Genomic DNA, 27,651 nt, shown 5'->3' on the forward strand with positions numbered 1-27,651 from the left:
CTACTCAGAAATAAATCCCACTGAATGCAGTAGGACTTACTCCAAGATAAGAGTGAACAGGGCTGTAGCTTTAGAGATGGCAAACAGTAGCTCCTTCTCCTCCGAGGTGAGAAAACAAAGGAGGGACGCGATACAAGGTAAATCTTCTCACACCACAGTTTCGCCAAACACTGGACTACAAATCCCGATTTGCTCTATCTCCCCGCGTTGTATGCTGGGAAGAACCCTCACCGTTGACTCTCACGCACGCTTATATCCTCTCTCGCCTGTCTCTCTTCGTTCTCCCCGGCTCCGTATCGCGGAATCTGAAAGCGAGACTACAAATCCCGGCATGCTTCGCCACTGGTGCTATGAGACTATTTCCAGCATGGAGGTGGGAAGGCGAGTACCCGTTGCGGTCACGTGAGAAGAGAGGGCGGAAGGTTGGCTTCCTGGTGTGTGAGAAGTGTTGAAAAGAAAGGTGTCCTAGGAGTGTTTTCTCTCCTTGTTAGGGGTGCCGCTTCCACTGTCGGGCTGGGTGGAGAACGATGAGTGTCGTGAGGCGGTGGCTGAGGAGCACAAACTTCAGGAGCTTCGAAATCTTTTTCGTGTTTCCCTCCGCGGTGGCTCTATCGCACTGTTGATTTGTGCTGCCGGAGACGAAAGGAACCTGGAAAGGGCCCGTCCCCGCCCACTTCTGCAATGAGTTTGCTGGCCGCAGGTAACCTTTAGCTCTTAACGTGCCTCTCCCGTTTGTGGTTATACTGTCACCTCATTCCCTGCGTTCTCTTGGCTTGCTTTCTCTGTCCCTCCGCCAACGCTATGCGCCCCACTCCTCCCGCCATATCCCTGGGAGAGGGATCTGTGTGTCCTCTCCTGGATGCTTGGCCCACTGTCATTGGCATAGTCCGTCAGACTTTGGCCTGTTTCTCTCAGACATGGTAGTAAAACCTGTGTCTGGATACTAGTGCTACAAACTGTAGATGGGGATCATAGGATTAACGGTGTGATCCTCTGCATGTTTACCCTGAAATAAGTTCCACTGTGTCGAAGTACTAGTTCCCCTCTATTCAGCGCTGGTTAGGTCTCATCTTGAGTAGTGTCCAGTTCTGGACACTGCACTTTAAGAAGGATGCAGCCAAACTGGAACAGGTTCAGAGGAGAGCAATGAGGATGGTCAGGGGACTGGAATCAATGCCCTATAAGGAGAGACTGAAAAAACTGGGCATGTTTAGCCCTGAGAAGAGGACTGAGGGGAGATATGGTAGCAGTCTTCAAGTACTTGAGAAGTTGTCGCACAGAGAAGGGCCAGGGTCTCTTCTTCATCATCCTCGAGTGCAGGACACAGAACAATGGGCTCAAGTTACAGGAAGCCAGATTTTGACTGAACATCAGGAAAAACTTCCTAACTGTTAGGGCAGTACGACAATGGAACCAATTACCTAGGAGTGCCTCATCACTGAAGGCATTCAAGACGCAACTGGATAGCCATCTGTTGGGTATGCTTTAAGTTGGATTCCTGCATTGAGCAGGGGGTTGGACTTGATGGCCTTATAGACTCCTTCCAACTCTACTATTCTATGTTTTTATGAATAAAGGATTAGTCTGTAGCAAGTGAGTTTTGGGAATGCAGCCTAAGTGATCCTCTGTACAGAATAAGAGAATGGCTTTCATGAACAAAGCTAGCATGTTGGTGAGAAAATGCTCCAGCCTAGTTTTTTGCCTATTATGTCAAAGGCAAGTTACCTGTTCTGGATGGGGTTGCAGTGCCTTTGAAGGAGCAGGTGCTTTGCTTGGTGGGTGCTCCTGGATACATCTCTGTCACTAGAGGCTCAAGTGTTCTCTGTAGCTAGGAGTGCCTTTTACTAGCTTTGTCTGGTTTGCTAGCTACAGCTGTTTCTGTACAGGGATAGCCTGAGCGCTGTGGTCCATGCATTGGTAACATCAAGGCTGGATTATTGCAATGTGCTCTATGAGTGGCTGCCCTTGGGCCTGGTTCAGACGCTCTTAACTGGTGCAGAATGGAGCGGCCAGACTACTGATGGAGGCACAGGGCTGACAACATGTAACACCATTGTTAAAACTTCTGCACTGGCTATCCATCCGCTACTGAGCCAGGTTCAAGGTGTTTATATTTATTTACAAAGCCCCGAGCAACTTAGGTCTAGAGTACCTTAGGGACTACCTGGACCTTTACATCCCAGCTTGATAATTGAGATCATCTGCCAGAATATCATTGATCATCCCTTGAGTTAGTGAGGCTCATCTGACAATCACAAGAAATCAAGCCTTTAATGTCATCAGACCAGGCCTATGGAATGCTCTGCCAATATAGATTCAGCAGGCACCTTCTATTCTGATTTTAAATGTCTGCTGGAAAATCTGTTCTGATTTTTAAACATCTGCTGAAAAATTTCCTATGTTTCCAGGCTTATGCAGGCAACTGAGACAGTATCTTTCTGCAGTAGTTAGTTGATAAATTTTTGATAAATATTTATATGGTTTTGTTCTGTGTTTGGATATGCTGTAAACTGTTTTAATTTTTTTATGAATAGTGGTATATGTATGTTTTTATAAATAAATACAAGTAAATTGCTTTGTGAGGTCCGCCTGAAAAGTGGTATATAAATGTGTTAAATAAATGAATAAATAATAAATGGATAATATGCTAAGTTTATTTATAAAGGATTTATTTTGTTTAGAAGGAGATATCTGTTAAAATCAATTATTTATTCAAGCTTTCCCTGGGCTCTGATACCAGCTAAATGATTCCTGGATACTGAAATTATGGTGCCAATTAATATTGAACTGTTTTTATTGTGCTGTACTAAGCTGTTTTGTTGTACACCAACTTGGTATTATTTTAATAATGGGCATTATATGCATATTTTAAATGAACAATGAGCATTCAGTCACATGAAATGATACAGCCCAGACACAAGCTTCCCATCTTGCATGTTCTTAAGAACGTGGGGCCTGCTATCTAGATCTTGTGGATGATGTGGTAATAGTGGCAAGGGTGAGTGACTTCACATCTTACAAATATCCCTACAAGGCTGGCAATCTATGTTTGTTTTTGCTATGGTTACAAACATTTTGAAGCTGGGACTAATTTTGTGATGCATATTGGACTGCAATTTATATGTGGAGTTGACTTCTATGTCGGCAACCTCTAATATAACCCATGTCAGTGCACATGCTTTCCCTACCTAAAAATCTCTATAGAAAAAACAATTCTATACATCGGCTTGTAATATTCCGTCATGTACAGTAGGGCCCTGCTTTTCAGCAGCCTGCTTTTCGGTGTTCCGCTAATATGGCGGCTAAAACTGAGTTCCAGTTTTGGAAAAATGGCGGGGTATAAATAAAGATAATAATAATAATAAAATTAGAGTAAGGCCCCACTCATATGGCGCTTGTTCCGCTTTTATGGCGTTTTTCGGGCATTTTATTGAAGGAGTTCTGCTTTTCAGCAGGTTTTCTCTTTTAGGCAGATCTCTGGCAGATCTTAGGAGATTGGGGGTGGAGGAGTCAGGGACTACTATCGAGTGAAAGCCCCTTTAAAAATAGCAATTTTGCCGGGGCGAATATATTTAGAACTGAACGTGTGTAACGCTGTTGATTATAATAGACTCTTCATATGGAGCTGTTTCCTATGGATTTAGTCTTAGCTGTGGAATTGCTAACATAGCGACTGCATTGTGTTAGGGCTAATGAAAGAATTTGCAGATGGATGCTATCCCTTAATCATAAACTTATTTTTAATTGTAACTATATGTTTCCATTCTCTCAGTGAGGTTCCATTGGATAAATTAGACATCCAGTGTAGAGGCCGATGTAGAGTGTAGAGGTAGAATTGCCATACAAGATGGCGGTAGGAGCAGCTCTTCTGTTTCTCTTTCCCTCGTCACTTGAGGTGATATGGCTGCCTGCCCTTTGAGCCCTGGACACGCTGTTGTACCTGGCTCCACAAGCCTTTAATGGACCGCTTGGCTCAATGTCTCGTGGAAGATGCCCGGCAGCAACCAGAGCAGCTGGAGCGCTGGCGAGAATGGCGTCTACGGGTAGGACTTGTCCCTGCGGCAGGTGGCCAGTGTACTGGTGCTGCCGGAGGGGCTCGATGCTGTCAACGCCTGCAACCCCCTCACCAACTTCAGCGTTCGCAGGTACGCTGTGGCTTGCCCTCATCCGGTGGGGCGGTGGGTGCACCTCTGAGAATATCTACGTGGCCACCAAGCAAGGGGTCACTGCTGCCATTTACAACTACGGTGGTGGGATGGGGAATGACATGCAAGCCATGACCCACCCTGCTTCTGCAGGACCGGCTGGTGCTGGGGAAAGCTTACTCTATTTTGCCATTTGAGAAGCTGATCAGAAGTTCAACTGAAGGTGTCAGACTTGCAAGCATAGAAGGAATGAGAGAGAACCAACTCACAGGTTTGTTGGGGGCAGCCTGAGATGTTTCTGTTGCTCCAGGCGCCTGCACCACCCTGTATTTTCACTGGAAGTTGTAATCGCTGTTTTTTAATAATGTTATTTGTTATTTAATTTTTGTAAATTGTATTGTTCTATTGATGTATTTCTAAATTGTGTTTTTCTTGTAAGCCGCCTTGAGGGCCTTTTGGCCATAAGGTGGGGTATAATTAAACTATAATAATAATAATAGGTGGGGGTCTGGAACGTAACCTGCTGATTGAGTGGGGTGCTGCTGTATCTGTAGCTCCACACCACCTTATCTCTTCCTAATAGCTTTGTGACACTTGCTGTGGTTCCTCCTATGTGACTAGTCCAGCCTTTCCCAACTAGTGGGCCACCAGATGTTGTTGGACCACAACTCCCATCAGCCTCAGCCAGATTGCCAATGGTCAGGAAAGATGGGAATTGTGATCCAACAACATCTGGTGGCCCACTAGTTGGGAAACGCTGGACTAGTCCAATCATTTAAGTCAGATTGGCCTATAAATATTTAGTGTACACCAACTTCAGCGATCATGGATTGTAAACTCTCCTGGGTAATAGAGTACTCTTGGATATGTTCTTTATTTCCTTTAAAAAAAATAGCAACATATACAATGTCTGTATGGAGCTCTTATCCTTGGATGCCATTATGCATAAACCAGCCCACTCTGTGTGCCATATTTACAGGCATCCATTTATAGCCTTGTCCCGGAATCACCTAATTCAGCCATGGACTTCCTTCACTTTTTATTTATTTTTGGTTATCTTCTCTCTTCCCCTAAACCTGAACCAAGTAGCATCCTCTGAGGTGACATTAGTCCCCAGTCTACCCATGTATATATGGACCCTTAGGGACCTATTGTATTTCTTTGGCTCTAAGCAGGCTTATTTATTTGATATGCAGGTATACTTTTTCAGACTTGATGGGCGAGTTTTACATTTAAGTCTATGTTGTAGGTTGATTGTTATTATCCAGGTGCTGTGTAAACTGAGCCAGAATTAAAAGAATTAAGAAGCAAGTCCAATTAAGAATATGTGTGGAAATTTTGAATAGCACCTTTATTATAAAGGAGGGAGGGAAACTTGACCGCAGAGGTTAACTGTTACTAGATGTCGCCAAGTCTAATGATGTGCCCAATGGTCCTGTTTTTAAAGCATGGCAAACAGGAATGTGTTCGTTTCATATGACTGTAAAGGTGTGGGAAATTGCCAGTGTCGTGTGTGAACAGAGATTATTAAGCTCTTAAAAATGTATTGCAAAATGAGCTGATGAGGGTGGGGAAGGGATTGGAGATTTCAGTCAGAATATTTGGTGGAAAAGAGAACACACGTTTCCCCCACTTCTTCACTTTTTGTACCCAGAATACTGAATCAGAGATAACTAAGCATAGACATAAAACAGCCAGGAGTAGAATTGGAGGTCAGTGGGGATGAGCAGTAGCCAAGGCGGAGCCTTGACCCACTATGGAATTCAACCTCTCAAAAGTGAGTACCACCACTTTCTCTCTTTCTTTTATGGGCCAATGCAGCTGCCTAGGTTTCTGTCTAAATCCACTGCCCTCTGTTTCTAGTTGACTTGCTTTACAGTCACTTGTGAAGTTGCAGGGGGCTACAGGATGGTCTTTTAACTCTGTGCTCCCTTTTCCTCTCCATCCTCCCACCCTAGGATAGTTTAGAGTCTTCCAAGGCCAAGTTGGCAGTCCCTCCCCTGAAAAAAAAAAAGCTGGAGCTGGCCTTGACATTTGCTCCAGATATGGTTTTGAAGACCCAGAATTTAGATAAAATGGGAAAGGAATTAAGTATTTGACATGGGTGCAACTAGCCTAAGGAACCTGATGAGGTTATATTGCTTTCTGAGACTTGGCTCTCATTCCAGGAATGCTTAGTTGAAGAAGTTCTTATGTAAACTGTACTATCATTAGAAGATTCTAACATACTGCTCTTAAGCCTTTGTAGACTCTTGTTCTCTACCCTTGCTCCTCCAGACCATGATATAATTTTAAAACTTCTGAAATGAGAGATGATCCAGAAATCTCATCCGCAACTCTACAATAGAGTTCATATAACTTTTGCATACTTTCACATGCATTGTGCAGAATCCCATTGGTTGGACAAATCTGTCCAAACAACACTGTTTTTGACTTAAAATTCTGAGATACTGCATGCTAGCATCCCTTGTCTAGGAGGACAGGCTTTGGTGGAAAGGAACCAACATTCTGTTCATGTTTAGAAGCATCTGATGCCTATACTTCATCTTCCAAGACTGAGATTGGCAATTTACTCTTTCTTGACCAGCTTTCTGTTTTAGAGATAACCTAACATGCCTCATTGGTTTAATTTTTCATGAAAGAAGTTGTTCTTGAATTATGTAAATTATTCTGATATTGCCAAAAGAAGTTGTGCTAAAAGGAAATTCCCTTGGCCATCTCTTGTCCCTCTAAACTCTGGAATGTTCATTTCAATATCATGCGTGGATTTTAAAATAGGCATTCAGACTGAACCAAAACGAGACATAACTTGCCAAGAGGAAAAAATAATCAACAATTAAACTGAAGTATTGATTGAGAGCTCTTGTTGAAGTCCAACTGGGGTGGATAGGAAAATCAACTAGCTGGTTTAGAACCAAAGTTCGACGTAATGCTGATACTGTATGGATTCTAAGCTATTCTTACTCGCTTCCAGGTACCTCCCCCTGCTTGCCCACAGTATTATACTCCATTTAATAGAAACTCCCTAGAGCAGCCTTTCCCAACCAGTGTGCCTCCAGATGTTGTTGGACCACAACTCCCATCAGCCTCAGCCAGCATTGCCAATGGTCAGGAAAGATGGGAGTTGTGGTCCAACAACATCTGGAGGCACACTGGTTGGGAAAGGCTGCCCTAGAGGGATCCCCCCACCAACACCCACATATACTCTAAATATAATACATTTCACAATTACGGGGTGGGTCTTAGTTTCAGTACTGATTATAAAAATAGCTATTGCTTTTTGTAAGCTTGGAGAGATGTGGTAAAGGCAGAAGTGTAACAAATGCTCTATAGCATAATTCTTTGAATTTGAAAGATATTAAATGTTTTTGATATGTACTTGGTGTTCAATGACATGATTTTTTATTCAGCTGTCATGGATGAACTGGCAGAAGATGACATTGATATTTTAAACCGTGAAAAAGCAGACACTCATCATAGGCGGGATGGAGAAATTCCTCTGCCCGTATATTCAGGCGACGAATCTGTTGCGTCACATTTTGCACTGGTCACTGCTTATGAAGACATTAAGAAACGACTGAAAGAGACAGAAAGGGAGAACTCCCTCTTAAAGAAAAGAGTAAGAGTGTTAGAAGAAAAGGTAAGTAACTGTTTACCAGTTGATAGAAATTTAGCTTTTTGTTTGAGAAGACAAGGTAACTTAAGGCTGTAATGCTATACACCCTTACCAAAGAGTAAGTCCCATTGAACTCGGCAGGACTGGCTTTTTCTAGTATGCTTTTAACTGGCACCTGTCTTTTAGCAATAGATAGGATGATTAAACACAAAGGGGGATGTTTGTCTATACAGTATGTGTATGTCTATTTAATGTAACACAGGAAGGTGCCTTATTCTGAGTCAGACCATGAGTGCCTGTAGCCCAGTATTGTCTTCACTGACTGGCAGTGGCTCTCCAGGATTTCAGATAGGGCTCTGTCTCAGGGCTACCTGGAGATGCTGGGGTCTGAACCTGGGGCCTACATCCAATGCAGCTGCTCTACTGCTGAGCTATGGCCCATCCGAAACCCAAGAGTTCTGGCTGTGAATTGGCAGTTAGTTTCATTTTAAATATTTAAATTTGACAGACTTTGAATAATAAAGTTAAAGTAAATGTAATCTTGGCATTTTACTCTAATCTTTTAGCTTCTTGGCTCCCATTTGGAAGAAAAAACAAGCTCTGTAGGTCGTGAGCAGGTTAACAAAGCCTACCAAGCATATCGAGAGGCTTGCATTGAACGAGATAATCTGAAAAGTAAACTGGATAAAATGGTATGTGTTTTGGAGCAGGTTGAAAGGAAGCTGGGATGCTATATGGGCACAATGTATAAAAGGATGTTGTGACTTTGATAGAGGTTAGGGTCCAGCCAGTCATGTTCTTTCTCATGATACTAATAAGCTGGGTAGGGAGTGTGTGGCCCTCCAGATGATGTTGGACTCCACCTCCCATCAGCTCCAGACAGCATGGGCAGTGGTCAGGGATTATGGGAGTTGTAGCCCAACATCATCTGGAGGGCACCAGATTTCCAACCTAATCTGTAAGGGATTCAAACAAGTCTGTGCACTCTACTTTGCTTGCCCCAGTGTTCTGTTTTCCAGTTGACATTTAATCTTCTGTGGCTTCTGGAGGCCACTGAGCGTGCTCAGCCCTTTTTGAACTGTCTTTTTTTTTTTTTGCAACCTTTTGGATCTTAAATTATTATCTTTTACTTTTGCATACTTCAGGATTTACCCAGCCATGCTGATCTCTCCCTCTTGTTTGAGTGGGCCTGTTGGGCTGCCCTGTCATCGCTCAACCACCTGCGTTTCCTATTGAAAGAGAATGCTACAGAGGTTTTAGATTATAGAATCCTTCCAGAGATGCAGTGTGCAGCAGGTGGCAATTAAAACAAAAACGCATACATTTGTGTGGTATGGAATTTTTGGAAGGCAGAGAATAGCTAAAGGCAGAGAATAGCAAACAAAGTAGTGATTGATTTGGAAAGCCTGCTAACTAGTTGAACTCAATCGAGCAGTCTTACTTAATGGCCACAGGATATGGTGCTGCGTCTTCTCAAAACAAAATGTCCTGCTTTTCATACTGTGAAGCGTTAACATATCTGGTTTTGACTTGAGTGCTTTAGAAACAAAGTGAGCATCTGACAGCTTGGCTATTTCTTCATGAGGTAGACCTGGTTGGCACATAATTCTAAGACTTCAGGCATGTGTGGATTTTATTATTGATTGGAAAGCTGGACAGACAGAGCCCTGACAGTGTGTTCCTTCCTCAAACTAGATGAAAGAGAACACTGAATCCCTGAAAAATTTGAATGAACAGTTGCAGTCCAAGGAAGTGGAGCTCCTGCAGCTAAGAACCGACCTGGAAACTCAACAAGGTGCACCTTGTTATCAGTGTAAATGTATGCGCCTGACTCCAAAGCCACATCCATATATGCAAAGCTCTGTAGCCTACTATACATATATTTCTGCTAATTGCTCTGTCTGAATAAAGGATTATCATTACAAAGCACTTTATAGAAGGAAAACAAGCCCTGTTTTGGCATTCATCCGCACACAATTCTGACTGTATGGGGGAGGATGAGACTGCCCTTGCTGCCCTGCCTCCTTTGTGTGCCAGTTTTATATATGTGTATTATTTTAAAAGATTTGTAACCAGCTTTTTGAGCAACAAAAGTGTAAATATAAAGCTGAAAGCAAGGCCCAAATACAATGTAAAACAATTTAAAATCTTTACTTATAACATCACTAACTCTGAAAGCCAGCATAAAATAGACAATAGAAATAGATAGCAGCCACTGCAGTTATGTTTATAACTATAAGGGCAACCTCACAATCCCAGCTCCTAACTTTACCCAGGAACCGATGGCTTCACAGTACTGGGAAGGATAGGCATTGGGTGTGTGTATATATATATATATATATGTTGCATAAAATATATATACTCACACTCTGTCTAGCGGAAAGTACCTGGTGTTACTCAGGAATTCTAAGGAATGGGGTGGGGGGAATCAGTGCAATTTTGAAAAGTTCACTCTGGCATCTTGATTCCAAATGGCATCCAACTCTGTCCAAACACAGAGAAAAACCTGCTCCTTGATCTCAGGAACCATTGTTTCTTTGTCTGTTCTCTATGCATTTGGGCACTTAATACGGTAACCAAATTTTGCACAAATAACCTTCCAAAACATATAATAGTTATACATAGGCACACTGCTTTTCTGCCACAACAGGCCCTCAAATAGGCTTTCTCTTAGCTGCGTTTCATGATGTATGTTTGTCCATCGAGTTAATTACTAACCATATAAATTCTTTGGCATTGCCTTCCAACTTTACATTAATATAACAATTCCTTCCTCAGGCTTCAATTAGCATTGGTAATGTCTGCTCATACAGGAAATGTATATCCAATCTGGGAATTCTCAGAATTGCTTCCTAAGTTGACTTGATCTCCAGCAACGGGAAGGAAGCATTTGTATTTCCTTTTATGTTCATGCCAGCCCCTCCACACAAATTGTTATGTACACACTGACACAGACCATGTAAATTGTGCCAGGAGATGACATTTGTGCCATAGGTTCTGCAGCAGCTGAAACATTCCAATGCAAGAATGTGCTTAGGCCACATGCTTGCGTTCTTTTAATGGCCATTTCTTGCATATGAAAAAACATAGCGAGGTAGTGCATAACATAGAAACATAACTACAGCAGTAATATGATTGGTAAAAGCATTATTAACAACAAAAAAATTGATTGATAAAAAAATGTTGAATTCCATTGGTCTATCTGAGTGACACATTTTTCAAAGGATATCAAAAAGAAAGCGGGGATGACTCCACCCAGACTTGTACTGGCAAGCAGTTCCAAAGGGCAGGGCCTAACACACTAAAATCTCAGCCCCTGGTGAAGCCTGAACAAACCTCTGGGACACAGGGAAACCCCTATTTCTTGGAGAGAATTGGTCTGAAGCAGGAACCCACTCTATGCATGTAGACTTCCCATTTGATGGTTTCAAATTGTGAGGGGACCCTACATGCATGAAGGCTCCTGCTTCAGATCTTCTTCTGATCTGACACACAGAGGTAGCATGGCTTATTGAGAGAGACATGATGGAGGGTGTGGGGCAAGTGAGTTGCAACCGAATTCCCCTCCCCCTGCATATAATCATGTGAGAATGAATGCCTGGCTAGGGATGCAGTGTCTTTGTATTTGGTGATGATATTGCTATCAGCATTTTCTTTGCAAATTCTACAATGCCTGGCACTATGTTTAGAGAAGGAAAGTTTCTTCTGATTTAACTAGGTGCAGAAATGAGTTAAGGGGGAAATACTTTGTGTTAGTTCAATGCAAGCAAAATCACTATTTTGTCTTGATTTTTATTCCTTGCCCTTCAGCAGGTTCCCGGGGGCAGCTTACAAAACATTAAAATGGGGGGGGGGGAACAAAGCAAAAGCTATTAAGACTAGAACATTAAAAGTGTCATAATAGAGCGGTATAAAAGCAGTCACTGGCATTATTAGCAAATACCAAGCAGCAGAGAAACATTGTCCAGAGGATTAAAAAGTGTGGTAAAATAAGATCTTTGTCTTGTGCCAACATGACACTGGGGTATATGCCAGGTGAGCTTATCTGTGGAGAACATGCCACAGTCAGGGTGCCACCCATAAGTATGTCCTTTCCCCTGTAGCTGCCTGTTGTGCCTTGGAGCTTGGGTGCACCCACGGAGAGCCTTGGCTGAAGGTCTTGAAATACAGTGGCACATGTGGAAATAAAAGTGTCCTTTGGGTATCCTGGTAGCCATGGTGGGCTTCAGAAATCAAAACTAGTACTTTGAAATGAGCCCAGAAATGAACTGGGTGACAATGCAATTAACAGCCTCGCAGCTGTATTTTGATTAATATGTGATTTTTAACCATCTTCAAAGGTGCCTTCCAGTATAATGCATTACAGTAGTCTAATCTCGGGATTACTAGGGCATAAATCACTGAGGCCTAGTTATCTCTGTCCAGACAGGGTCAAAGCTGCGAGGCAACCTGTGCCTCCAATGACAAGATAGACCAGTGAGTACTCCTACACTGTAAACCTGTTCTTCCAGGAGAGCCTAACCCTATCCAGTGCATTTGCACCACTAAACTGGGCTGATGAAGTGCCCACCAATGAGACCTCTGTCTTAGAATAAACTTCAGTGTTTTGGCATTCACCCAGTCCATTACTGCACCCAGCACTGGTTTAACACCATCGCTGTCTCACCTGAATCAGATAAAAAAGAAAAATGAATTGGATGTTAAGCGTCATATTTATGACATCTCACCCCAGATCTCCAGATGGCTTTTGCTCAACAGTTTTGTGTAGAGCAGGTGTGACTGATCTGTGAACTTCTAGATGCTGCTAGACTACACTACCCATTATCCTTGATCATTGGCCATGCTGGCTGGGGTTGAAGAGAATCAGGAGTCCAACAACGTCTGGAGTGCCATGTGTTCCCCAACCCTGATGTAGATGTTATGAAGGATGGGGGACAAAATAGATCCTCGAGGGACCACATAACATAGATGCCAGGGTGGCAACTAATATGCACCCATCACCATTTTCTGAAGTCAGTTATCCAAGGTAGAGTGGAACCATCTCACTATGATACCTCCAATCTCTAGCCTAGACAACCTGTGCAGAAGAATACCATGATCAGTGGTATCAAAAGCCACTGAGAAGACCATGAAAATCAACATGGTCACACTTCCTCTGTCTCTCTCCTGGCATGGATCAGGGCAACCAAGGCAGTCTCGGCACCAAATCCAAGTCTGAAATTTGATTGAAATGGACTTAGAAACTCAGGCTGTCTTGATTTACATTGCAGCTACATGCTGAAAAGCACCTTGTCTTGAGAACGGGGTGTCAGCTGGCTGTTAATAATTAACCCACTAGCAAAGACTTTCCTAAATGACAGAAGAACTGTTTGCTGCCAAAGAAGTGGCCCTGGATCTACCAAAGCTGCCCAATCATGGCCCAGTGCATAGTTTGGGCCACTCCCCAGCCATGGTGTTGCCTTGCTGTGGAGCCCAAATGGAAAGTATGCACTATATGCAGCCTCAAGGCAAGTTTTCCTGGCAGATTGTGGAGTTGCATATGGGGCAAATAAGAAGAGGAAGACAATATGTGTTGAGGAGCCTCGGGTCTGGAACCACTCCATAACTTCAGGATGTCTTAAGTGTTTACTTTAAAGCCTGGAAATTGGCAATAAACTCAGAAAATCTGCCAGTAAGAATGGCACACACAAAAAATACGAACTCAGTTTTGGTAAATTAACATCTGAGAATTTGTACAGGAAAGTTTTCCCCACCCATGAAATATTCTGCTGCCACATGTTTCTTAATAACATGATCACTTTAATTTAAAAGTTCAAGGTTTGGATTTCAAGCCTTTGTTTTGCTCATGGGAGAATAACTTTGAATTTGACCCTATCATTCTTAGTGTCAGATTGTGTTCTGACTGAATAATAGGTCTTTTCTTGTTTCTTTGAAGTGATGAAGACTCTGAATTCTACCCCATCTAGCTGGGAAATAGACAAGCTGAATAATGCCCTAAAAGTGCACAGTTTGGAGCAGGATTTGGAGAAGCTGAGGGAAGAATGTACTGATCTTAGAAAAGAACTACAGAAATCTATACAGAAGGTACTAGTGCATTATGGATTTTGTTAAAGAGATGGGGAGAGATGGTGCATGAAAATATAAAATTGAATGGTGATATGCTACTTTTGGGGAAAATCAATTGTTGTAAAAGAACTGGCGAGGATCCCAAAAATTGTTAAGTACACCTGAAGGCTTTGGTATATTTGGTGAGCTTTTGAACAGCAGACTTCCATGGGATATCATAAACTGCTTTTGAAGATAGTCTTTTCAAAAGAGGTTTGCAATATGATTAGGCTTGTCCTTATTGAAAAGTATGCCTCCCTCACCCTCCCAGAGTCCCCTTGCATTTACAGAACTAATTGTTTGGGTTTTTTTATTCTCAACTGTTGCATAGAAGCTGGAGTCAGCTATGCATCATGCAACTTTAGTTTTGTTTTGTCCTTACTTGGGTTACTGGTCTTCATGAGGGGTACACCGTGGGTACAGTATCTCCTCCCCTCACCCCTGCCTCTTCTCAACTTCATTTTGATGCCGATCCTCATGGCCTCACACCTAGATAACTGCATTTTAGTAGGTGCTGTCTCAAGTTAGAATCTTAATCGGTTTTAAAACCCCAAGGAATGAATTGCGGACAGTTTGGGAGGAGATGGCAAATGGAATGTCTCTCCCAAGTTAATGCTATCTGATGGCTAATATATGAATCTGCTGATTACTTTCATCATTCTTTTGGTTTAACATAGCTTGGCTTAACATAAGGTTTTTCACCTAACAGAAACTAGATTGCATATTTCAAGAAGATCCTCTAGATGGAGCTAAACACAAGATGCTGACTTGAACTGATGTTAGTTCTCCCTGCAGATACTGAAACTGGCATCTTTTCAGTCCTATTGCTTAAAATTTGCTGAACTGAGCATGTAATTTATGGCACATTTGTGGGTCCTGCTGATTTTGGTAGAATTATTCATAAACAATCGTTTCTTCCACTTCTTTCTCCATAGAAACTGACTGAAATATAATTTCATTATGTGTGGGTTTTTGTTAAACAGTCATACTCTTCTGCTTCAGTAAATTTCCATCTGTAAATGTGGCATGACTCGGGCAAGTTTACCTAGAATCACTATGATTATATTAAAGCTAAATGCTTGCACTTCTAATTGTTAGGGGAATGACACTGCTGGTGGGAAGAAAATGCAAAATGGATAAAAGCACCCATCATTAACTTCTGAATAAGTATTTTTGCCCAAATAGTCTATGTAAGAGGCGAATGGAAGTTGAGATACAATATTTATCGTATTCAAATTTTATTTATTTATTTAAAACATTTCTTGAGAAATTCCAGGGTGGTTCACAACAATATAAATACATTCTCAATAAAGTAAGATAGTAAAACATTACATTTGAGCTCATTTGGGGAGGAAGAGTGGGTTATAAATTTGGAACAGTAATAATAGTCATTAATAAAGATAAATACATCAACATCTACAGGAATCCAGATAATTACTACAACCTTGGTATTAATGACTAGCAAATGTTTGGGTGATGAAATAAAGTATTTTGCAAGTGCCCAAGATGCAAAGTTGGTTCTTGCCTTATTTCAGAGAAGAGATGGATCCATAAGCTGGGCAGTACAATATAAAAGGCCCTCCTCCAGGGTGTTGCAAAATAAATTTCAGTGGCCTGCAAAATGAGGTCCTCATCTAGATATGAACGGGCAGGTCTATACAGGAGAAGGTGTTCTCTCACATAACCCTAAGCTCCTAAGTTGTTTAGGGCTTTGTAAGTAAACAACACAACCTCTCAAACTTGGTGTGACAGCAAATTAGCACTCAGTGTGCAGCTCTTTTAGGAATGGTGTCGTATGCTCATGGTAGGTAGCTCTACTTGGCAACTAAGCCACTTCATTCTACACAAGCTTGCAGCTTCCAGGCCAACCTTAAGGGCAGCCCCACATAGAGCACATTACAGTAATTCAGTCTTGAGGTTACCAACACATGGGCTACTGTGGCCAGACTATTCGTGTCCAGGAATGGCCCTAGCTGGTGCACTAGCCGAAGCTGTTAAAAGGCGCTCCTAGCCATCATGGCTACTTGAGCCTCCAGTGAGCATGATGAATCAGACAGCACAGCCAAACTATGCAGCTGATCCTTCAGTGGGAGTGCAACCCCATCTAGAACAGGTGCCGTCTCAATTCCTGGTCCTGCAAACAATCCACCCACAAGACCCCTATCATCAGGATTCAGCTGCAGTTTGTTGGTTCTCATTCAGCCCACCACTGTGCCCAGGGACCAATCCAGGATTTGCATGGCCACGCATGACTGTGATTTAATGGAAATAGAGCTTTTTGTCCTCAGCATAGTAATGCTACTGTGTTTCAGAGCCTCTAACGACATTCCCAACAGCTTCATAAACTAGCTCTGCAGGTAGAACTATGGCTGAATCATTCCCAAAACAAGACTGGAATGGGTCCAGATAATGAAGTTTCTTCTAAGAATGCCTGGAGCTGAGGTGCCACTACCTTCTGAGACACCTTCCCCAAGAAGAGCATAACTGCAGCCAGCCAATAGTTTGTAACTGGGCTCAGAATGAATTTTTTTTCAGGAGTGGCCACACTGATGTCTCCTTAAGGGTGGTAGATACCACTCCCTTAGGCAAAAACTTTTACTGTACCCTGGTCCAGCCCGTGAAGTCCACCTCCCTCCACTCTCTTGAACTGGTCACCATGGGTAAGTGCCAAGAGAGTATGTGGTTGTCAGACCACTGGAAGCATCATGTATCAGGCCTCAAAAGCTGAGGCTGATCCTATAAAACTAGAGTCTGTCGGACACCCCATGTAGGGCCCATCACAACGGGCCCATCTGTCAGACACCCCATGTAGGCCCATCACAATGGCATCTAGGTTGTCATGGAAGTGACCAATTTTATCCGTGAAGTGCCTTGCAAACTTGTTATGGCAGGCGTTTGAGGATTCCAGCATGCTACTCACCACGTTTTTGAGCCCCATACCACTCAGAATATCTGTGTTGGAGTGTGTCTCAAGAATGCAGTGGAGGCAGCAGCAAAGGATCAAAACTTTATTGATACCTAATGTTAATGAAAACCCACATTACCTCTGCTGGCTGAGCCTTCTGTCTTTTCTTTTAAACTTTTTCCCCTTCAAGTAAGACAGACTTTTTCAACTCTTTTTCAAAAGCTGATAGTGAAATGTTTTCTTAATTTTTTCAGGTTGTATCCCAGGAAGGGGCTTTAGCAAATGGAGAGTTTGTCCAGCAGCAGAACAGCATTCCTAGGTAAGTTGATCACATGAACTTTCTTCAGCTTTGTGTTAGAGCTACTGCGCAGTTGACTGGGCAAGGTAGATGACATAAATCCAAAGACTGAATATGGACTAAATTGGGAACGACCTGAACATAGTTAGTCATACTCTACTGGCATTCGGATAGAGGATGTTAAACTAGTTTGAATTGGGCCTGCCTTTGAAGAGTGCTCAGAACTGATGATTCATCTAGAATGCAAAAGCGGGGCAGGACACTTGAAGCACATAATACTGTTTTTGAGATGACTTTACTGGCTTATAGTTGGCTCTGGCCCAATTCAAAGTGCTGGTTTTGACCCTCTTTAAAACCTCTCAAGAGACTGGGACAAAGTTATGTCAGTTTAGCCTTTTCCCTTATAAACTTACCCATTCACTTGGGTCATCTATAGAGGCCTTGCTCTGTGTTTCCTTAAAAAGACACAGCTGGTGATTATATGGGTCGGGGCCCTTTTCAGTGGTGGCACCCAGGTTGCAAACTGTCTTCCTAAGGAGGCTTGTTTTGCTCTGATCCTGATGGCCTGTAGATGGTGAGTGGAAAGAGTAATGTTCCAGAGAACCTTTGGAGTAAGTTTACTTGACTGTTGGGCTTTTGTTGGTTTCTCATGCTTCGTTGGCTGCTGCTGTGTTCTTTTTATTGCGTATATAGCAAGGGGTAAAAATGTCTTAAAATAAATCAATAGGCTGTGAGTATAAATAAGTTGTTGATGCTGAAAACCTATCCAATTCTGAACGATGGTTCAAACCTTGAAGGCAAATGATAAAGCGGTTGCAACGTTATTTGATACACAGGAATCTAATTGGTACATAATAATTATATAGTCAACCACATTCTTAATCAAAACACTGTAGAATTTGCAACTATAGGAAGGAGAAGGCCAGTGCCAATTACCTTCCTTTCCTGATCTTTCCCCATTAAGTGCTTATACTTTGAAACCCTTTGTGGTGGGACCTCCCTAAGTATCTGCAGGATTCTTTTGTGGCCATCTTGCAATTAGCTGACAGCGCTTGAGATCTAGCTGGTTGAGAAATGTTGTCACACAATCAGGTCACAGTTCAGATGACTTATGAGAAGAAGTTTTTTCTAAATGAAGCCTAACTCCTGCAGTCAACACTGAATATGGATGAAGCCAAGCCTGAGGCATGTTGGAAGAAGTAGTAACAAGATTTCAGGTGCTGTTGGGGAAAAAAAGGGATTCAACACATTATAGCTCCACCTTTTTTGTGAGAATTTATATGGTAACATATAACTTGGTGCCTTATTTGGAACGCTGCAGATGTCTGTCTTGCTTTTTACCAATTGCTTCTTCCTAGCATCCCTTACAGGAGGGAAGCTGCAGGAGAAACTGGTGCAGCTGCAGAGCAGAAGAATCTGCACTGTTTACTCTTGCTCTTGTAACAGCTGTCCTGGCTAGGATAGGGTAGGGCATTTCAAGCACACAGTATACAGACTGAGCACATAGGCACCATATATACAATGTGAAGTTAAGCATGTGAACTCTACCTACTGAGAAAAGGAATAGCATACTATTGATGTTTTCAGTCCTCAAAAATGCATTTTCCGTGTTTTCCACATGAGGGAGAAGTAGGACTTGGGTAGAAAAGGTCACAATAGCTATTTTGTGGCTTGCATTGGAAAAATGGAAGGACGCTTGACATGTTAGAGTTTATTGGGCTTCCACTGTGTTAATAACCTGTATGGTATACTTTTTATTCTTAGATATTCATCTTAATTAGGTAGCTAGCTACCTAATGTTCTTGCTTCTCCAGAACTATATTCAAATAGGCATTTGCTAAGTGACACTTTCAGCCCTTCACTCTATTAGAGGAATTTTTTTATTTTTAAAAGCATCTGTCTGGTAAACAGCCTGGTATATAAATTAGCACATGCAGACTTTTATGTTATAAATCCAACTATTTTATGTAATTCACATTGGCTGTGAAAACAAGTCCATAACTCTCTTCACACCTAGAGGAAGGTCTTTGAAATGTTCGTTTCAGCTAGTACCCTTTGGTTTCATATGAATGTCAATATTCACTTACCTAATATTCTTGTGAAATATTTGTCGCTTGTCAGCAACACGTGTGATTTTTTTGAATATGAATTGTTATTTAAACAGCTACTCTGTTCTATAGATAATGGTGTTCAATTGTGTTGGTAACAGGAATTATTTTAACTTGATTCACATAATGTGTGGTGGTGGAGGATTCTTACATTGTTTTTATTACAGTAATAGTAGTCACAGGCAAAGGACATTCAAATAGTTTTAAATAAAAGCAACCTAAGCTGGTAACATATGAGCTTCTGTGGGTTCGTACAAATGAAGAAAAATCTATGTATTCTTAGTATATATAGGTCAGGATATAACCTTAACCTTGTTTTCCCTTGTAACCTCTCTAGAGCTGTTTTTCTCTCTCTTTTTTGGTGAATAGTGTTTTACTGAGATTTCTAGTAAATGTAACAACAAACAAGTAAAACAACAATCAAAGTACATTAAACATGTCACTCTATATAAAATAGGAAAAGAGTACATTCAGCAACAGAAGCTTTATATATAAAATAGAAAGAATGCCAGAAAGCAGAAAAATAGAATTAAAAAGCAGGGTACACATCCCACCAAAAGGAAGTTTTGTTTGTTTTTTTGCTCTTGGGTTAATTTTTCATCTAGTACAAGTTGCCAAAGTCTGGTAAACCAAATTTTTATCGATAAATGTTCTGCCCCCTTCCAATTTTTGGCTATTTCAAGCCTCGCTGCAAGTAGGAATCTGGATAGGAGAGACATCTGAGTTTTAGGAACAATGGAACCCTCTTTAAGGAAAAGAAGTGCCAAGGCCGGATCCAGGATAATTGTAGCTTTAAGAACTTTACTAGCAATTTGAAAAACATCAGAATTGTCTCACTTTATTACAGTCCCACTATAAATGTAGGAAAGAGCCATGGATTGGGCATCCCCTCCAGCACAGAGGGGAGAGGAAGGGGTTGATATAGTTCAGTTTGACTGGAGTGAGGTGCCACCGATGTGTAACTTTCAAAGCATTTTCTTTGATGAGGGCTGAGGTGGCTCATGAGTGTGGGCCTACTCATATATCACTCCATTCCGCTTCTGTGATTTCCCTCCCCAAATCTTTAGCCCAAGCTTTATGTGCCAAATTTTCTTTTTCCCTTCTATAGAGATAGTGCCTTTTTGGCTAGAAGTTCCCTGGGCTTCATAGGATGTGAAAGAAAATGGCAAACCTTCTGCTTTGTAAATTGTGTTTACAAAGGAGGATACTTGTAAGATTCTATATCAGTTGACTCTCAACCCAGAGAGTCGTTTTACTAATTGAGAAATTTGTAAAGGATGTCCTCAATCAAACAGATATTCCATCATTAGCAATCCCCTCTGTTCCCAAACTTCAAATTGCCTATATTTGTCAATATGATGAAATTTGGTATGATCTAGGAATGAAAGCAGAGCCAGTGTGGTGTAGTGGTTAAGGTGTTGGACTGTGACCTGGGAGACCAGGGTTCAAATCCCCACACAGCCATGAAGATCATTGGGTGACCTTGGGCCAGTCACTGCCTCTCAGCCTCAGAGGAAGGCAATGGTAAACCCCCTCTGAATATCGCTTACCATGAAAACCCTATTCATAGGGTCGCCATAAGTTGGGATCGACTTGAAGGCAGTACATCATCATCAGGAATGAAAGAAGAGGGGATGAGTTTGTGGACCCATCCAGATTTTCAAGGTGGTGTTCAAGAAAGGGTGTGTGATTGAGGAAAGAGCACATTTAGTGGTAACAAAGGGAGTGATCGTGCTGATGGCTATTTCATTTCTGAAGTAATTTCCATTGAAATCCAAGGTATACTTAGATCAAAATTAATCATATGAGCTAGTTGTTTAATCTGCGATGCTTCGTAATATAGTTGCAGATTTGGCATGCCAAAACCTCCCTTATTACTCGAGCGATACAGAACTGCTTTATTAAGTGTGAATGTTTACCATCATTACAGTAAGAGTCAAGCAATTTTTGCCATTTCTGTAGGAATATCTCAGGGAGATAAATGGGGAGAGTTTGGAAGAGGAAAAGGACTTTGGGCAGAATGACCATTTTCACTGCAGCCATTCTGCCAAGCCAAGAAAGGGAAAGGTTTTTCTAAGAATAAAGCTCAGTTTTAATAGCTCATATTAATGGAAACTGATTTTTTTTAGACCTTTCAACGTGTTTCCAAGCCCTAGATTCTTTCTGTGGCTCCCTTACTGAGTGTGACAGAAGTCTAAAACCAAAATTCTACATCTTCATTTTTCTTGGGATATAATAAATCCATCCATGCTAAATGGAGAAGCAGCAAAAATGATTAATTCAAGGTGCTGACACCCAGTTTTGAAACAACTATCTTAACTGTAGTTCATTTTAGTCATTCAGTCTTAACAGAAAACTGCAGTGAGTTCCATGGGATACTGATGGGCCACTTCCTACATTTATGGGGAAACCCTTTACATGAATAGCATGAGGAAGCCTCTACCAAATGCATCTCCCAGTGGTGCGTCAATCAACTGTTATCAGAGATGCAAATACTTTGCAGATCTTGAAGGAAAACTCTGACCAATACACATTGGAAGCACAAAGATCTGGCCTTTTTGTAATGAATGAAGCTGAGTTGTTGCATGGAGACTAATTTTAAGTGCATGGTGGGCAGTCTTCAGCAGAGTAAGATTTTTATCTGGAGTTCAGGCTGTGATAGTCTGAATGAGAGCAACGTCTTGTCCTTGTGAGCACTCCTATAAATGGCTACAAATTGCATTTTTCACAGAAACGAGGTGTTCTTCAATTTACGAATACGGCTTTCTTTCACTGTGGGATTTGTAGTGCCTAACATCACTTCAGAGGTAGTGGGGTGGTACAGTGATAATCATACTCAAAGTAGACCTATTGAAAATAATGGTCTTAAGTCATAGTCAGAGTATGACTTGGTTGGATATCACCCAGTTACTGCAAGTGGAACCTACGTGTTGGAGTTTATCCCCATCCCCCAAGAGGAGTGCTCCTGTTCAGTGGTATTCAAGCTCTATTTTATGGGGGCAGGAGGGGAGAAAGGATAGAGGACATTTTCTCCCTTTCCCAGAGCCCCTTCCTGCCGACCTGATCAGTGCTAGAGGGCTGCTGGTCCCGGACCTGAGCATTATATAACTATATAGTGAGGGAAGAGCACCCTGAGCCACGCTTATATAGTGTAGGGAAGGAATTGTTTAACCACCCTGCATGCGTATCTCCCCGTCTTCTCTAAGATATTTATTATAAGCTGTTAGGGGCTTGAATATGTCTGTTGTTACAGCATTTATATCTTGTCCTCCCTCCCAAAGGAGCCCAGGGTGGCAAACGCATCTGTAGTAACAGATGCAATTACATTTGAAGCTCATTATAACGCTTCTCACTGTACCATGAGTACAATAAACATGAATGGGGGTTTGGAAAGAGAGAGAAAGAGGACAGTCTCCTCATAATTTTAGGACTTGAGATTGCCCAATGAAGTTGGTTTGTGATAGGTTGAGGACAGACAAAAGGAAATACCTCTCTCTGCAATGCATAATGAATATATAGAATTTATATTCCACAAGATGTGTTGGAACGTTATTCACTTTGGGGTTTTTTTTTTAATGATTAATCAGGTTTATCTAGGACTATTAATAGAACAATGATAATGCCTCCGTGTATCAGATGCCAGAGGGGCAACTGCAGGAAGATGGCTGTTGTGGTCAGGTCCTTCTTGCGGGCTTCCCATGAGCATCTGGTTGGCCACTGTGAGAACAGGATGCTGGACTCGTTGGGCCACTGGCCAGATCCAGCAGCCAGGCTCTGCTTGCATTCTTATAGCTGTTGGCATGTCCTATTACAGAGTGATCAGAGGCTAGTTGGCTGTTTGGAAACAAGCTGCTGGGCTAGGTGGATCTTTGTCTGCTCCAGCAAGTCATTATTTATATATTTTTCTGACATTTTCCCAGCTCTTGCGTCACTGTTGATCACTGTGCATTACACCAACTGCTAGGCCCCATGTCAATACTTGACATGGCCGAGTAAATGCCAGGCCCTGGAGTAGGGGCCCACAGGACCAATTGTCAGGTTCCTCTTTTTAAAAAATTACCTTTGTTTTTCAAATTTCCTGTAGCCATTTTCTTAATGCCTCTTGGCCTGCCCCTAACATGAAGAGAGCTAAGCCTGCAAGGAGCCATGGAGGGCACCCTGCCCAGGGTCCTCTCAAATGTGTGACAGCCTTGCAGACTAAAATGCATGATACTCCTTGGTTTATGCATCCTTTTATAGATATAGGAGACACTGGCCAAAATAGCTGCTGCTGGTCCCCCAGTGAGATCTGAATTTTTAATACTTAGACATGGATCTAATGGTGTTTAATTGTTTAATGGTGTTGCTCAATACACTAGCTATTTGAATGAACTCCTTTTGCTTTGAGTAGTTTTTTGTAAATCATAGCAGTACAGGAACTGTACTGCTCTAGTATAATGCAGCTGAATGGTTTTAACTTTTAAAATGTTTCAGTGAAAATATTCAGCAAGCGTACTGGGAACTGAAGAGGGAGATGTCTAATCTTCATCTGGTGACTGAAGTGCAAGCTGAAATGCTGAGAAAACTGAAACTGATTCCATCTGCAACCAAGAAAGGTAAGTGAGTTTGCAGGATGAGGTCTTAAAAATGCAAACCACCGGCCTAAGCTGTACCATTTTGGAGTATAGCTTGCTGTTCTTTCTTATCAAAACCTCATCAATTGAAGCTGATAAACCTCATTTTTATTATTGTTCCAACCTCCCCATTTTCTGTCTTGTCTTCTGTCTTATACTGGCCAACTTAACACGTAAAGGTGTTGCTTGATGGGTTTTTTATGCTGTTTTCTCTTCCCTTGTGGCTTTTGTCCTCAGTCAAGTGTTGCTTGTACGAGGCTGAGGTGTTAAATTTAGTTGTATTTGACCTTTTACCACAACTACTTCACATTAGAAAAAGCACCAAAAGGCATTTCATTTTTCACATTCTTTCCTTTACAAATAATGGTCTCTTAAAACAAACCAAAGTTGAGGGCAAAACCCAAAGCACATGCTATGTTTTTCTTAGTGGTTTACTGGGATAGTTCATTTATCCTAAGGGCCATTTTATACACAATGAAATATCTACCCACACAGCACTTCGAAACATTATATGTCTTTGTTGAGCTTGAAACTTACCTCTCGATCAGGAAGCCTCCCATGCCCTTTTGACTTTTTCAGCAGCTTAGCTAACTTTCCCTTCAGCACTGATGAGCTCTAAAACAGGGGGACTCTGCGGTCCTCCAGATGTTGTTGGACTACAACTCACATCATCTGTGACCAGTGACCTTGCTAACTGAGAGTCCAACAACTGGAAGGCCACAGCTTTCTCATTCCTGCTCTGGAAGGCAGACTGTCACCTATTTCCGTACAACTTTGGACCAACTTGACACAGCTCGCTTGTTCAGCTGTAAAGCAGTAGCTTTGTGTTAACTGTTAACACTAAAAGGAACACAAAGGGATGCAACCAAAATGTACCCCCCACTCTACCTCCCCATGCTCTGCTGCTTTAAGGCTTTTTCTCCTTGCTGGCTGGCTTTAGACGGGGATAGGAGAGGGAGCAGCAGTGGGTTGGATTCTAAGATAGGGGAGAGGTTTGTTCCTGTCCCCTTCTTTTTAGCATTTCTTCTTCTTAAACACACTCTTATAGCTGAATTGGTGAGTGTCCTCACCAGGCAGGAAGTAGTATGAGAGCTAATCTGGGGAGGAACAAGCAGCCCTCAAGAAGTAACAGCAAGAAGATATAATTCCTTCTGTCTCCTCCAGAAGTCACATTTGATGAGAAGATTGGATTTTTTCCTCTGTGTAGGTGATGTCCTTTACTTAATTCTTGAAGAGTTAAAATGGGGTATTTGAAGAACCGAGTTGCAATAAAGCCAAATGAACGGACAGAATCTAAGTACATTATTAGTAATTAGATCTTGTTTACTGAACCAAAATATAAAAAGTATATTAGAGTTTTGAATGTGTGTTAAATCAAATACACTTTATCTTCTGTTTCTGCAGTGTCATCCTATGCCGCTGCTCAGAGTATTGAAGACTTTGAAAAGGACACCACAAATCTTTATTCAGCTGCTTCTGGAGCAATGTGCAAAAAGAGGCAACTTCCACCAAGTGACCATGTTTTCAGCAATGCTGTGTCTTCCCCCTCATGTACGGATGAGAGACTTATCCCAGTTTGTGACTCTCCATTTCAGGAACATAACTCGTATGGAAAGAGCTCTCTGGAAGATAATTCTTGGGTCTTCCCAAGCCCTCCAAAACCTAGCGAGACAATGTTTTGGGAAATGAAAAACCGAGTGTCTCACTTAAACTTTCCAGAAAACAATTTGGATCACTGTAACCAAAACTGCCTGCACAAGAGCTAAGAACTTTAGGAGGCACTTGATTTAGCTTTGAATAGGCTGTTGTACATGTAAGAGGAAAATAGCTAATGGGAAGGAGGAGGATGAAAGTGTGGTAATCTAAGCCAGGTTTTACTCTTCCCTTATCTAGTTTTGAAAGCAGACCATTTAAATCAACAGAAATGGCATATAAGGCCTAGTGTACATGCATTAGGTTCCAATTGCACACCTGCAAATTATAGAGTATTAAGTCTCAGAGTAAAACAAAAGTTGTACATTGCAATTGTGTGAATATTGCTATGAAATACAGTATCTTCAGACATTTCTACAAGCTGTCAGAATGTCCTCTCTTTTTTGACACTGGCTCCTCCTTTAGGCCTCTCAGGTAAAGAATAGAATGTGATTTAACTTTTACCTCCAGTTCTGACACAGTGTCCTTTTTTCCTTAATATGTGGTGTGTGTTGGCAATGGGAAGAAAAGATAAACAAGTGAAACGATTGTGCCTCGTACAGTGAGCCAAATTACTAGGATTCCTTGTGTCAACTATGTGCCTTTGTTGCACTTAGAGTGAAGGATCTGAGGTAGTAAAGAAAGAATATTTTTAAAACTTCATGGCAGATATTGTCTTCACAAGTGGTGGTGGTCTAGCATTACCCTAGCCAAAATGCTGTGACTATGCAGGTGCCTATCTGCCAGTTACCAAAAACTTTGCTTTATGACTCCTAAGCCTGCTAATTGCTTTGATGTTGAAAACTCCAGGCGCCGCAATATAAGCAGGCCGAACTACAATATGCTAAAGGCATGTAATCTTTTGATGATAGTTCATAATTTATGGCCTATATTCATACGGTGCATTAAGTATCCAAAACATTATGTAGATAGGTAACTCAATATTCTCTTGGCAATCAAACAATTCCTAACCTCCTGCTTATCCTGTATTACTGATTAGCTTGTAGTCAAGATTTAGTAGTAGAATCTATTAATCCATATTGAGCTACTTTCAAGCAAAGAAGAGTGGATGCCTTCAGGGTCCATTAATGTCCAGATTTCCAGCATTAGTTTTCCCTCCTTGGCAAAGTCTCACCAGAGCCTGACAACACAATGAGGGACCATCTGTCAGTTTTGTTAGTTCTATGCCAGACTCCCATCTGATCATTCCAACAGTTACAAACAAGTGTCTTCAGCCATTTCATCCCCCTCCTCCTTTCCAATCTGCACTGGAAACACTGCACTGGAAAAATTAAAATCTTCATTGGACCTAATAGAATAGGGGTGGGCAACCTGTGAGCCTTGGCCTAATTTCAAAAGCCCTGCAAGGGATCAGTTCAGACCTTCAGTCTGAACATGTCCCTTCTCTGGCAACCTGCTGGGTGGGGAAAGAGAAAAGGTGGCTATACCTACTCCACTCTGGCTCTGCCTGCTCCTGGCTTCTGGTGTGTGACCCCTGATGGACTGTGCTGAGAGGAATGAGCCCATAGAGAGAAAAGGTTCCTTCCCCCTGTAATAGACACATGTTCTTAAACAATTAAAAATGACCTGCCAAGAAGCTGTGTTCTTAAGCAGTACAACTGTTATCAGTGGTGTTCTCTAAAAGGAAAAGTGCTTAGTCTTCCTTACATTACAGCTCTAAATATTTCAGTGCTGGCTGCTTTTTTCTTTGTCTCATACTGGAGAGAGTTTTATCTGTGGAACGAACAATGTCTTCTACTGCATTAGTGAATGGCATACATAAATAACATACATACCATTCACCAGATTTTTTTCCTTATCTTCCTCACGTAACCTGGCTTGTCTATGATTAATGGAAATGGTGTCAGATGCTGGAATTTATTCTGACCAATGAACATAGCTGACTCAAGGGAGTACAATCTCCTGAAGAGTAATAGAACAGAATCCAATATGCATAACATAAATCCAAATCACTAGACTTCAGCTGATAGAACCAACTACCTGTGTAATAAAGCAACAAAAGCCATTTCTCATGTGGCTGCATAGCTCAAATGTGTTTTTCAGGGCTGCTTCTTAGGTTACAGAGACTTGGATAAGTATCACCGGCCAGTCCGCTGACCGCTTAACATTTTGAACAATGTACTGAAGAAATGGTCATATTTTTAAATA

General features: G+C 41.7%; 2 protein-coding genes across 7 annotated transcripts in view; one reads left to right on the plus strand and one right to left on the minus strand.

Moving 5' to 3' along the window:
- ZCWPW2 (zinc finger CW-type and PWWP domain containing 2) overlaps positions 1 to 614 on the minus strand; it is a 55,193-nt gene extending 54,579 nt beyond the window's left edge. Inside the window, exon 1 of one of the 4 annotated variants that reach the window (XM_061586414.1) lies at positions 41 to 609. The gene's annotated coding sequence lies outside the window, so the exon portion shown is untranslated. Of the gene's footprint in view, positions 1 to 40 lie in introns of all 4 variants that reach the window. The other 3 variants (XM_061586411.1, XM_061586415.1, XM_061586416.1) reach the window with 3 other exon arrangements.
- AZI2 (5-azacytidine induced 2) lies at positions 347 to 27,651 on the plus strand. 3 transcript variants are annotated; one of them, XM_061586408.1, is made up of 9 exons: positions 347 to 700; positions 5,800 to 5,922; positions 7,556 to 7,785; positions 8,328 to 8,453; positions 9,457 to 9,580; positions 13,697 to 13,845; positions 17,026 to 17,090; positions 23,651 to 23,772; positions 25,195 to 27,651. In XM_061586408.1, the coding sequence occupies exons 2-9, from the start codon at positions 5,868 to 5,870 to the stop codon at positions 25,554 to 25,556; spliced, it is 1,233 nt and encodes a 410-aa protein (XP_061442392.1). In that variant the 5' UTR covers positions 347 to 700; positions 5,800 to 5,867; the 3' UTR covers positions 25,557 to 27,651. The 3 variants fall into 3 exon arrangements, with proteins under 3 accessions (XP_061442392.1, XP_061442394.1, XP_061442393.1); XM_061586409.1 differs by having other exon boundaries at positions 349 to 700; positions 9,457 to 9,556; XM_061586410.1 differs by lacking the exon at positions 5,800 to 5,922 and having other exon boundaries at positions 348 to 700.

Source organism: Rhineura floridana, chromosome 10, assembly GCF_030035675.1.
Source record: "Rhineura floridana isolate rRhiFlo1 chromosome 10, rRhiFlo1.hap2, whole genome shotgun sequence".
Lineage (NCBI taxonomy): Eukaryota > Metazoa > Chordata > Lepidosauria > Squamata > Rhineuridae > Rhineura > Rhineura floridana.

Bases quoted from the DNA above. Each gene is read 5' to 3' on its own strand.
- AZI2 (XM_061586408.1), top strand. From the start codon at position 5,868: ATGAGCAGTAGCCAAGGCGGAGCCTTGACCCACTATGGAATTCAACCT. The intron at 17,091-23,650 runs GTAAGTTGATCA...AAAATGTTTCAG, and splicing joins CAGCAGAACAGCATTCCTAG to TGAAAATATTCAGCAAGCGT. The intron at 23,773-25,194 runs GTAAGTGAGTTT...CTGTTTCTGCAG, and splicing joins TCCATCTGCAACCAAGAAAG to TGTCATCCTATGCCGCTGCT.